Source organism: Pantherophis guttatus, chromosome 1 (assembly GCF_059756535.1).
Source record: "Pantherophis guttatus breed Tessera chromosome 1, ASM5975653v1, whole genome shotgun sequence".
Lineage (NCBI taxonomy): Eukaryota > Metazoa > Chordata > Lepidosauria > Squamata > Colubridae > Pantherophis > Pantherophis guttatus.
Window position 1 is genome coordinate 203,378,765 of NC_142063.1, and position 12,320 is coordinate 203,391,084.

At 39.5% G+C, this 12,320-nt stretch overlaps 1 protein-coding gene across 3 annotated transcripts in view; it reads left to right on the forward strand.

Annotated features, from left to right (window-relative positions):
- The window catches only part of LRRC63 (leucine rich repeat containing 63), a 33,546-nt gene extending 21,930 nt beyond the window's left edge, over positions 1-11,616 (forward strand). For 2 of the 3 annotated variants that reach the window (XM_034432253.2, XM_034432254.3), the window contains exons 8-11: positions 5,799-5,935; positions 6,824-6,907; positions 8,158-8,397; positions 10,939-11,616. In XM_034432253.2, coding sequence (XP_034288144.2) covers positions 5,799-5,935; positions 6,824-6,907; positions 8,158-8,397; positions 10,939-11,098 — 621 coding nt within the window. In that variant the 3' untranslated portion in view covers positions 11,099-11,616. The remainder of the gene's footprint in view (positions 1-5,798; positions 5,936-6,823; positions 6,908-8,157; positions 8,398-10,938) is intronic. The other variant, XM_087886732.1, reaches the window with a different exon arrangement.
- Positions 11,617-12,320: the final 704 nt, after the last annotated feature.

Genomic DNA, 12,320 nt, shown 5'->3' on the forward strand with positions numbered 1-12,320 from the left:
TGTGGGCGTGGCTTATTTTGTGGGCGTGGCTAGCTGGTCATGTGATCGGGTGGCCATGGCTATGTGTATAGGGTAAGGTGAACAGATTTTAACATTGGTAAGAAGGACACCATTGTGGGCGTGACTTATTGTGTGGGCGTGGCTTGGAGGCCATGTGACTGGGTGGGCGTGGCTAGCTGGTCATGTGACCGGGTGGCCATGGCTATGTGTATAGGGACTACTCAGAGGGCTGAAAAGTCATTTCTGACACGTCCTCACACTTTTGACTGGTCCTCACACTTATGACCATCCTCACATTTATGCCCGTGCAGCATTCTTAACAACCATGTCACTCATTTCACAACTACTTCTCTTCACCATGGTGACAAGATAGGGCAAAAATGTAAAATGTGAGGACAGTCGTAAGTTTGAGGACTGGACAAAAGTGCGAGGATCAATCAAAAATAACTTTTTCAGCCCTCTGAGTAGTCCATATGCACAAAAGGACTAACCAGAGGGCTGAAAAAAGTCATTTCTGACAGGTCCTCGCACTTTTGACTGGTCCTCACACTTATGACCATCCTCACATTTATGCCCATGCAGCATCCTTAACAACCATGTCACTCATTTCACAACTGCTTCTCTTCACCATGGTGATAAGATAGGGCAAAAAACATAAAATGTGAAGACAGTCGTAAGTTCGATGACTGGTCAAAAGTGCGAGGACCAGTCAAAAATAACTTTTTCAGCCCTCTGAGTAGTCCATATGCATAAAAGGATACAGCAATAGAGAGGGATGAAGGAAGGGAAGGGAAATTAGAGTAGGAGTGAGGGTAAGAGGGGGAGGAAGAGAGGAGAAGGAGAAAGGAAGAGGAAGTAGGGAGGAGAAGAAGAGGGTGAGGAAGAGAAAGTAAGAAGGAAAGAAAAGAGAGAGGTGGTAGGTTTGAGGAGAAAGATTGCTGTACAATAAAAAAGATGAAAGGGAAGAAAGCCAACCCCAAACAAATATAAAGATATTAAGATAAAGAATGAATTGTTAAACTTTAAAGAATAAAAGAGAACAAATGAATAAATAGCAATAATTAGAAACACACATACAAACATACAATGTATTTTCTTTGAACAGAGTATTTGGCCAGTTCACAAATTTAAACAGTGTTTAGTCATTTCAATTTAATTTACAATTTCTATATTTCCTTTTTGCCATATTTATTCCTCATCTATTTTTTTTAAAAAACAATATTACCCTTCATCCTCATCTCTAATCTTAATCAAATTCAATTTTTCCCTTCTATTCTATATTATACCCCTTCCCATTGTCATCTATTTTTATATCCATCCTCACATTGTTTAATTATGTAATTATGTAATACAGTTGTTTAATACAAATTCAACATTTTAATATAAATCAATTAGTTATAAAACTATCTTTTTTGTATATTAATCAATATGAACATGAATATTCCAATTATTTCCATGCAATCCAATTTCTTACAAATCAATTAATTATATTTACCAATAATAATAAACCAAATAATTTCCCCCATATATTCCTCTGAACCACAACTTAAACATTTCTGCTTTCAACACAATATACAATTAATAGTATCTCAATTCAATTATTACAATTCCCTAGTTAAATACAGCTTTTTTTTCTTTTGTGTTTTAAAATCTTGAACTCTCCTCCTAAATTTCCCATTGTTTGCAGTTTTTCACCTACCTTTTTTGGGGAGGAAAAATAAAAATAAAAATAAATCTCTCTCTGCCTCATTTTGTCACGTTCCACCAAAGATCCTGGTTTCGGTTTCGTTTCTGCAGCTTAGCTAGGGGGAAAAAAAACTGCTTCAGGAACTCTTTACACTGATTGCCTGTAGGGCGGCCCTTTGAAGCCCCGGGCAAGAGTTTAAACAGTTTTTTTTTTCTTCTAGCCATCAGCTGGGGCTCAAGAGGCAGCGGGACTGAGGAGGCAGAATGAAAAATCGGGACTTTTTTGAAACGCCGCGGGACGCGGGACAAATTGCTAAAAAGTGGGACTGTCCCGCCAAAAGCGGGACGTCTGGTCACCTTAGATTTGGGGGTTCTCCGAACTGCATAGAATCTTAGCTAGAGGTTCTCCTAAACCCCTGCGAACCCCCAGCAGCCCACTCCTGCATAGTATTCTGACATATATGCTTTTCAGAATATGCTGCCTGATAGTCTTCCTTAGCTACACTTAGTTGTTTTTCCTGACACCTACATTTCTACTCCACAAATATACCATAACTTTCGAACAAATGGTGCTTCTCACAGGGTTTTTTCCTCCATATATTTTCCATATACCTTCTTTTTGTTTTCAGAAATCTGTATTCTGTGGCCTCCTTTTTCTTAGATCCAGTTTTGCCCCAATATATTTCACTGTTTGAGATGAAGCAGCAAAAGGCCTATGGCTGTGATGGCAAACCTATGCATGCCAAAACTGGGGCGCATGCGTGTGCACGCAACAGAACTCAGAAGAGCAGCTGGCTGCCGTGCGCATGCATGCATGTGCAGTGTTTTAAGTAATCAATTCTGTACATTTGAAAACCTGCTCCATTCTATCCCCATTGCCTCTAAGACAGATATCACCATTGACTGGGGAACTTTGGCAATATCCAAAAAAGCTAGAGGGGATCAGGTTGAGAAAAAAAATGATTTATTTCCTTGACTCATAATCATCTTTGCTCAGGATTTCTTATCTGTGCTATCCGAATCTTTCATCACCTATGAATTCTTTCCATGATTGCTCTTAAAGTATATGTCAATCACTTTGCCACCTACTCAATTGAATAACTCACAATCTTTGCCTTGGCTTTATTTTCAGCTTATTCCTTTTCTGCTCTGCCTTTTCCATTGTTGCCAAGACATGTAATTTTATCACGTACAACATTCTGAAAATCCACTCTTTCCATTGTATTCTATCAGCTAAATCTTTGCTTCATAATCTGCCATCATAATTATTGCCATATTCCTATCTGCCTTATGAACCTCTATTAGGGAAAAAAAAAGAAAACAACAGTTATGTCATTCCACACCATGCAGTCCTTATGAAGTTATAACATGGTGGTGTCTGACTTCATTTATGTGAATAACACTGGGCCACCAATGTGGTTATTGCCATCAACTGTGTCAGCAGACTCAAGGAAACAAAAATGAGGGTGATTTATTTATTTATTTATTTATTTTAAATTTTTATACCACCCCCTCTCCCGAAGGACTTGGGGTGGTGAACAGCCAAAATTAAAAACACACAATACAAACATTAAAATACTATAAAACAAAACTAAATTTATCATTTGGCTTCCTTAATTTAAAAACCCCTTACCCATAAAATTCCCCAATTAAAAAATGTTTAACCCAGCCCGGCTTGCTGAAATAAAAAAGTCTTCAGGGCCCGGCGGAAGGTCCGGAGGTCGGGGATCAGTCGTATCCCTGGGGGTAGCTCGTTCCAGGGGGCGAGTGCCCCCACAGAGAAGGCTCTTCCCCGGAGGGTCACCAACCGACATTGCCTGACCGACGGCACCCTGAGGACGCCCTCTCTGTGGGAGCGTATTGGTCGGTGGGAGGTTATTGGTGGCAGAAGGTGGTCTCATAAATAACCGGGCCCTAAGCCATGGAGCGCTTTGAAGATGAGAACCAATACCTTGAAGCGCACCTGGAAGACCACTGGAAGCCAATGCAGCTCGTGCAGGTGAGGTGTCACGTGGGAGCGCCATGTCGCCCCCATAAGTACCCGCGCGGCTGCATTCTGCACCAGTTGAAGCCTCCAAGTGCTCCTCAAGGGGAGCCCCATGTAGAGAGCGTTGCAGTAGTCCAGGCGGGAAGTGACGAGGGCTTAAGTGACTGTACATAAGGAGTCCCGATCCAGAAAGGGGCACAACTGGCGTATCAGGCGAACCTGATAGAAAGCCCCCCTGGCCACGGCCGTCATATGCTCTTCTAAAGACAGCCGTGCATCCAGGAGAACACCCAAGTTACATGCCCTCTCCGTGGGGGCCAATGTCTCGCCCCCAATAGTCAGCGATGGCACCAGCTGACTATATCGGGACGCCGGCAGCCACAGCCACTCAGTCTTGGAGGGGTTGAGTCGGAGCCTGTTCCTCCCCATCCAGACCCGCACGGCTTCCAGGCACCAGGACATCACTTCAAGGGCATCGTTGGGGTGGTCTGGGGTGGAGATGTACAGCTGAGTGTCATCAACTTACAGATGGCATTGCACCCCAAAACCACAGATGATCTCACCCAGCGGCTTCACATAAATGTTGAACAGGAGAGGCGAGAGGACCGACCCTTGTGGCATCCCAGGGGAGATCTCTGATTTGAGGGATCTTAAATTATATGATTAATTTTCTGACTTTGTCTGTGTTCATATAACAGGGTAGCCCATTTATTAATTAATCCTACTGCCTGTGGAACTAGCCAAATTGCTGTATGACCTTGGCCCTTGTTTGACAAGGAAGGGTGATTTGAGTTCAAATAGTTCTGGTTAATTATTATTAAGAAATATATTCCCTGAGATGTATTACATTCAGGGTTTTGCAAAGTAAATGGTTTTTTCACCCTGCTGTGGGAAACAGTAAAGTATTTGTCGGGGTCATCCTCTCCTTGTCCAACAACAGCAGAAACATAATCTATTAACTAATTTTTTGTAACATGAGCACATGATGTAGCCTTCAGTTCTGCCCCAACCCATAAGTGATCTGTCTGTCTGTCTGTCTTTATATATATATATATATATATATATATATATATATATATATATATATATATATATACACACATACACATATATATACTGTATGTTTTATATATAAACATATATATATATGTTTTCTTTTCTTTTCGCAGGCCTTTATGTGTATTTCTCTTTAGCAAGCTTCTTCCTACGTAAACCAAGATATTGGCTGCATAAAAATCTTGGTTTACGTAGGAAGAACCTGGCTAAACAGAAATTATATATATATATATATATAGAGAGAGAGAGAGAGAGAGAGAGAGAGACAGAGAGAGACAGACAGAGAGAGACAGAGAGAGAGACAGAGAGAGACAGAGAGAGAGAGAGACAGAGACAGAGACATGTCTGTCTGACTGTCTGTCTATCTGTCTATCTATCTATCTATCTATCTATCTATCTATCTATCTATCTATCTACAGAATGGCCATAGACCAAAGAGTTATCACAATCAGCAAAATATATGCAATCATTGAAAGGAAGGGAGAAAGACATGAAACTAGCTGACTTCCATAGCTGATGCATTTTTAGAGGCCTACATGGTATAAGTGAGTCCAGTCCAAGAGAAGCTGGTGGAAACAGCCATGGCTGACAAACTCCTATAGTTAGACTAATAGAAGAAAGGGCAATCCACCAATTTCTTTCCTTTGCTGCCTTAAAATTGCAAGAAGAGCCCCAATTGCTGGTTTTCTTACTATAATGGAAGATAGCTCAGCTGACATAATTCTCTTGTCAGCTCAAGACCTGTTGAATAGAGCTTTAACACAGCCATCTAGCTGTCCCTGTAGCTAATGACAACATCAAGGAGAGATAAAATCTGACTCAGTTGAAGAAGTGTTCCCCAAATAACTATTGCCTTGCAATGAAGTTTCTTTGAAATAACCCTGTATCTATGGAAACATCAGGAGGAAGAGAAAAGTATTGTAATCATAGTTTTAAATTCAAGTGCTGGAAGGTAACATGAAACAGGAATTCCCATCAATGAAGAAACCAGACTTACTAACACTTTTTTTAAAAAAAAATTGCCTTTATGGCAATTCCTAACCCTTTACACACAATTTGTCTTTTATAGGTGATTCATCTGCAATATTTACAAGTGCTAAAGCTCCGAAATAACCCCATCAAATCCATCCCAGGGGAGATCTCTGATTTGAGGGATCTTAAATTCTTGACAATGTCCTTCAACCTGCTGACTACTCTCCCAACAGAGTATGTAATAATTTTAATTAATAATTAGAAATGTATGGAAAGAAGCTTCCAAGTTGGGGGGGGCAAGGGGGCCCAGACTTCTCATAAATTATTGTATCATCAGTTATTTTTTTTTAAAAAGTCTATCTGCTTTGATTAGGGTTTTTCACCACAGCTTCGACTTAAGCCTGTCTATCTCATGGGGATGCAGATGAGATGAAGCTGGCAGAATTGGGTTCTGGCAGAAAAAAGAAATTACATTTGTACAAGTGGAGAAAGGCCTGAAGCATAGAGCCTCAGTTCCATTAAAAATTGAAGCCCTGATACAAGTTGTTTCCTTAGTTTTCAATACTTCAATACAAAGGCTGTGAATTTACTTTTTAAAAAACAGCTATTTTAGTAATCTAAAGAAATATACTTTTAATTCTTTTCAATACTTAGAGAAAATATGCTCAGGTGGTAAGATGGATCTTATATTCCGTCTCTACTTGCTGCAAATATTCTTTGGCCAGAAGAGGAATTAATTCCAGAAGAAGGCAACAGGCTGGGTGAGGCAAAAATGGCTACAGTACAATATTTCTGCTTTATAAACAGTTAGGAACCTTGTGAGAACTTCAAAAAAGACCTGGGTGATGACATAAGCTGCCCATGATGTGGGCCACAAATATTTGCTTCTTTATTTAATGTAGAGGCCATCTGACTTCATAACGACTCTGGGCAACTAACTGTACAATGAAAAGGGGAAAAAAACATACCCCAATAAATGTACCTGTTCACACAACAGGTATAGTTCACTGAGGAAAATTCAACAAACTCTGACCAAACTCTGTTTTAAGGGCTATGGGACTGACAAGATTTTTCCTGCTTTTCAATGATTACCAGTGACAGGAAGGCCTTCTGTTTTTATAGGCTATTTACCCTGCCAAATCTTCAGAATCTTGATGTTTCTTATAACGAACTCGAATATATCCCTAACGAAATACAAAATCTCAGGTATTGTACTGATTTTCCGGTTTTGAGGAGGACTTTTCTGGTCTTCCAGATGTTGCTGGGGTAGTTTCCAACAGGCCCAACCAGCATAGACAATGGTTAGACAAGCTAAAATCTGTAGTTTGGAAACTATGTCATTTCCCCTATTTTATAAGTAAGATGCATTGCTTTTCTTGAATTGCCTGAAATGTGGGAAGCCTAATAACCAAAGCTTTTCTCTTCCTATATGTTATCTCAGAAAAGACTAATAATGTACAAAAGGGACACAGGATTCTGCTTAGACTTAATGAGACTATCTTGAGCTATTTATGACTACAGAGTCCTTGGGACCATATTAATTTTTGCACAGGCTGCTGTTAAAATAGAGCATTCTGGCAGATTAAGAAAAGCATTCACTGATGCTGAGGCCAGAATGCTCTGTTTTTAACCGAAGCTCTGTTAAACTCCCCCGTAATTCACTTAAGGATTAAAGTAGTGTATTTCTGACTTGACAACTTTAAAATGTCTGAACTTCAACTCCCAGGATTCCCCAGCCAGCACACCGACTGAGGAATTCTGGGAGTTGAAATCTATATGTTTTAAAGTTGCCAAGTTTGAAAAACACTGAAGTACAGGATGCAAAAAGAGTTGGCAAACAGTAGGACAAGACTCACACATCTCTAGATTGACACATACTCTGATTTGTCTCTCCCCTTTTCACTTCCACCTTCTCCATTTTCACTGATGGGAAGACCTGAAAGATCAGGCTAAGAATAGATCACCATGGAGAAAATCCATAAGCTCTCTAAGACTTAACAATGGCTTGATGGCACATAACCAATTAATCAATCTTCCTTCGTTTCACTGTATGGGGAAGAAGCTATCCATCTGTCATGGTTCCTGATGAGTGTTGCGAGTAGCTTTTCCCAGCACTTGTCAACTGTGTCTGGTGACAGAGAAATGCATAGATTTAATGTGGTAGAAGGCAGAGATTACTTTCTCCTGTGCACTGTTTTGACAGTGTGAGGAGAAAAGTCAAATGGAGAGTCTTAACTTTCTGTCTTTATGTGGAGGGAAGCCCTCTACTAGTGGAGGTGGCAACAGTTGCTCCTTGGTGTGGGCTGAAAGGAAGGGCTCTGGCAGCTCCCAGTTGCTTGTAAAATTTCCATGCCAAGATAATTTTGTTCCCCCATACCTGGGCATCCAAGAGAACTATGCTCCAAATAGACATGATGAATGCATAAACGGTGGAGTGTCGTTTTTTAAATTCTCAGAAGCCTTGTCTACCTGAACTTGGAAGGAAATCTGCTTTACTCCTTGCCTTGTGGGATTCTGAAACTTCAGTTGAAACACCTGCTGGTAGAAAACAACTTCTTGCATGCCTGTTTCTGGACTGAGACTTTCCTGATGCAACCTCAGTGCCTTAGGGACATGGCTGCCTTGTGTTTCGTTAAGCACCAGCTGTGGAAAATATATCATCATTTACCAGAGGAGATTCATGAAATCATAAGCAAGTAAGGTGCCATCACTGCAAGGGCTCTGTTGAGTACAAAAAGGAGACAATGAAAAAGCTCACCAATAATCACAGGGCCAAAAAAAAGTCTCCTCAGAGGCAGCCGCCAGTCTGTACCAAAATGAGCAGGACCAGGTTCTAAAAAGTGTTTGTAACAAGGTGGAGCCACATTGACAGCCATTTGATGTGATGCAATAAACTATAATTACCTAAAGTAATGGACTATAGATACTCACCTATTTAAGTCATGGTTTATTGAATAAGGCTGAGGTAACAGAAGGATTTAGTAAACGGGTGAAGCAAATATAATATAAGAATTTCTTAAATTGGCCTAATGAAAACAAATTTATTTATGTTTGAAATGCAAACATGTTTTCATGTCATTTTTATTTCCACTTTTCCTCCAAGGAGCTCAGCATTATACACATGGTTTCCTCTACCACTCATTTTCTCTTCATAGCCATCTTAAGCTAAAAAACAGCATCAATCATAATAATTTTTATTTATATTCTATCTTGCCACCCCAAAGCTACTCAGATTGCATTCCTGTGAATGGACTCTCACAACATATTTAGTCAGAGTTTAGTCATGTTTTACTGAGTAAACCAGAACTGGCTGATTTGTAAAGAAAAATGGCTGGATTTATGCAACGTGCTAATCCAAACCAATCAAATTCTATTGTTGCTTAGCTGGTTATGTGAACCTGTCAGAAATTAGACCTATTGAATCCAATTGGGCTTATTCCCAATTGGATTCCCAAGAAAACACAGGTTTTTCAATGAACAAAAGAAATGACTCTGAGACTCCCCAGTTCCAGTCTGACACTGTAACTGAAGTTAAAATCAAATGCATCAAATTAAAATGCATGATTTTATTTATCATCAGAAGACGTGACTTGAAAGTTGATCTCAGGTCTTTATAACTTTCACTTCTCAGTTTCAGATTTTATTTATTTATTTTATTTATTTATTTTGAATTTCTATACCGCCCTTCTCCCGAAGGACTCAGGGCGGTGTACAGCCAAAAATAAAACCATGACAGTATAAAAATTAAAAGCAATTTAAAACAATTAAATAAATTGGCCAAAGAACTCTAATAAAACAACCGTTCAAATAGTAAAATATTATTATTATTTAGGCCAGCCCTGCTTGTTGGAATAATAATGTTTTTAGGGCGCGACGAAAGGTATGAAGGTCATGAATCCTACGAATCTCCGGGGGCAGCTCATTCCAGAGGGTAGGGCCCCCCACAGAGAACACTCTCCCCCGGGGTTCGTTATCTTTGCATACTTTAAAGATACAGTATTCAATATGTTTCAAAGTGCATATTAGACCGTAAGACAATCTTAGTATGGGTTAATAAAGTAGTCTGTGGACCAGATGACTGTATGCATTCGTATTTGATTACCCAAGATGTTTCGTATCTGGTTCATTTCATACTGTAAGAGACAAAATGGAAGCCTTCTGTCTTGCTCTTTGGTGTGCAATGCTAACATTGCAAACTGTGTATCCACAGCAGTTCCTTGGGCATAAGACATAAGCAATCATAGGCCAATTCCTTCTTCTGAAACCCAGTATGAGGCACAGGGATATTTTAACAGTCCTTGATAGATTTCTTCTCTTTCTGCTACAGATTTGTATTAGTTACACTTAGAAAATCCTTTTGAGCAGATTTGGTATCCATATATTTACTGCATAATGTTATATTTGTGCATAAGCCCTGTAAAAACCTATCCATGGATAAGCTGACTCTCAGTTTTTTTAACCAAAAATGTGCTGCCCATGGGTAAGCTGGTATGCAGTTTTCATGGTATTTTGAATAAAATTTCTAGGGTTAGCTTATCCACAGATGGGCTTATATAGAAAAATATACAGGATACTGTATGTGGGTACTTAAAAAAAAAATTACCATATATTCACACAGATAAGTCCATCCATGGAGAAGCCGAACCCAATTTTGCAAGTGCATTTGGCACCTAAAATTCTCATCTGTGAGTTCGTACATTCTTAGCATGATATTTGTGCAGTACTTGATTCCAAACAGGTTCTGGTTCAGCATTAATTATAAATGACAGGTGCCATACCTTTTTTTCCCCCGATTTGATTCCTACTGACTTTTCACCTCTAAATGGCAGATAGGAATTTAATACATATTTGCTAAAACTTCCTGCTTTGTGGAAACACCATGCAAAGAAAGCTGCACCTGTGAAAGAGGGTAGAGCATGGTAATATCACATGATAATATTATACCGTTAAGGAGGGTAAAGCATTGCAATAGTATAAACCTTACAAAACCACAGTTGTACTTGGTTAAAGAAAATTTGGAGATGTTCTACATCCTGATCAGGAAGGTTTCTAGAGTTGTTTACTCCGATATACTCTGTACTTAGCTGCCCTTGGAAACTGATACACAAGCAGCAATGCCAGCATACTTTTAGTTCGAATCGCACATCTGGCATAGACTTTCAGTAGTAAGTTTAAAGGATCTGCTTCAATTTGCTCTCTCTAGTATGTGACACTGACCTACTTTCTCCTCCTTTTAGCTTTACAGGCTGTGACTGCTGCATGGGACCCTTGTACGGAAAAGGCTTCCGTTTTATCCTCATTTATAGGAATGTTTACGGGCTAAGGCTTCCGTATCAATTTTCAGCTTGCTCACCCGACTGCTATACAGCCTTTGTCAAGTCAGCTGTGCCAACCTGATGGGTGTTAATATTCAGTCAATTGAGATTCAGGAGAAGTGAATAACCAGTTGAATAAAGCAAGCAAGCAAGCAGTGCTTTGGATATAGAAGTGTATATATATATATATATATATTTGGCAATGTAAATTTCTGGTGGAGGAGGGGGCCTAAAGATTATTGTGACATTAAAAGTTCAGTTATTTATATATCATATTTAGAAACTGCCGATCTCCCTCCTGGGGTGACTCTGGGCCTTCTCTTGATTACTATGCCCATCTGTAAGCAACATTGTGAAAATCCTAGCACCATTTCCAGCTTTTAATTAAAAAAAAAAAAAAGAGAGTAACATTATTTTAAGTCTTTTAATGTAAATTAGTATTCAGGATTTGGGGATCCTTTTTCTTAGCACAAATCTACAATGTCATTTGACAGATTGTATATATGACTAAAGGGATAAATATGTCTATCTGATAGGCATAATGCTACTTTTTACTGCTGTATATTCTGCCTTGTAATAAAACAAAACACTATGCACTGATATATTGCTTGATAGCATGATTTTCCTTGCTTTAGGACAAATTAAATAATGGGCATCTAGAATCATGGGTATCCTGTATGTACAGTATGAGGCAACACAATCACAGCCATTTTACTCATCATTCGTGCTGCTAGCTTCTTGTGCTAAACAGTTTATTTAAATTTCTTGTAGAAATTTAAATAAACTCAATCAACAAATGTTAAGTGGCAGTGCATTTAAAATGCAACGTAGGTAGCAATAGATAATACTTTGGTCAGCATACAAGCGGTACTTGACACTTTTGAAATGTTACATTTCAAAAGCGTCAAGAATAGGAATAAAACTTAGTATTATTTTTAATTTATTGTATGTCCATTGCTGGTTGGTGACCGTAATAACGTTTTATTATTATTCTTGACGCTTTTGAAATGTAATATTTGCACAAATCTTAGTTTTGCATGGCTTATAGAAATATTCACCAGTGGGTTTCACATTGTTACTGGTTCGCTGCACGCACGTTTGCTTTGTGCGCACACACGCCTGGTTCGTGCACGTACCTGGCCTCCTGCGCATGCACTTTGCTTGTGCGCATGCCTTCGGTGCATGTGCCCATCCTCCTGCGCATGCGCTTTGTGCGCCTCCCATGCATGCGCTTTGCTTGTGTGCCTCCTGCGCATGTGCCCAGCCTCCCGTGCATGTGCATTGCTTGCGCACATGCCTTCTGC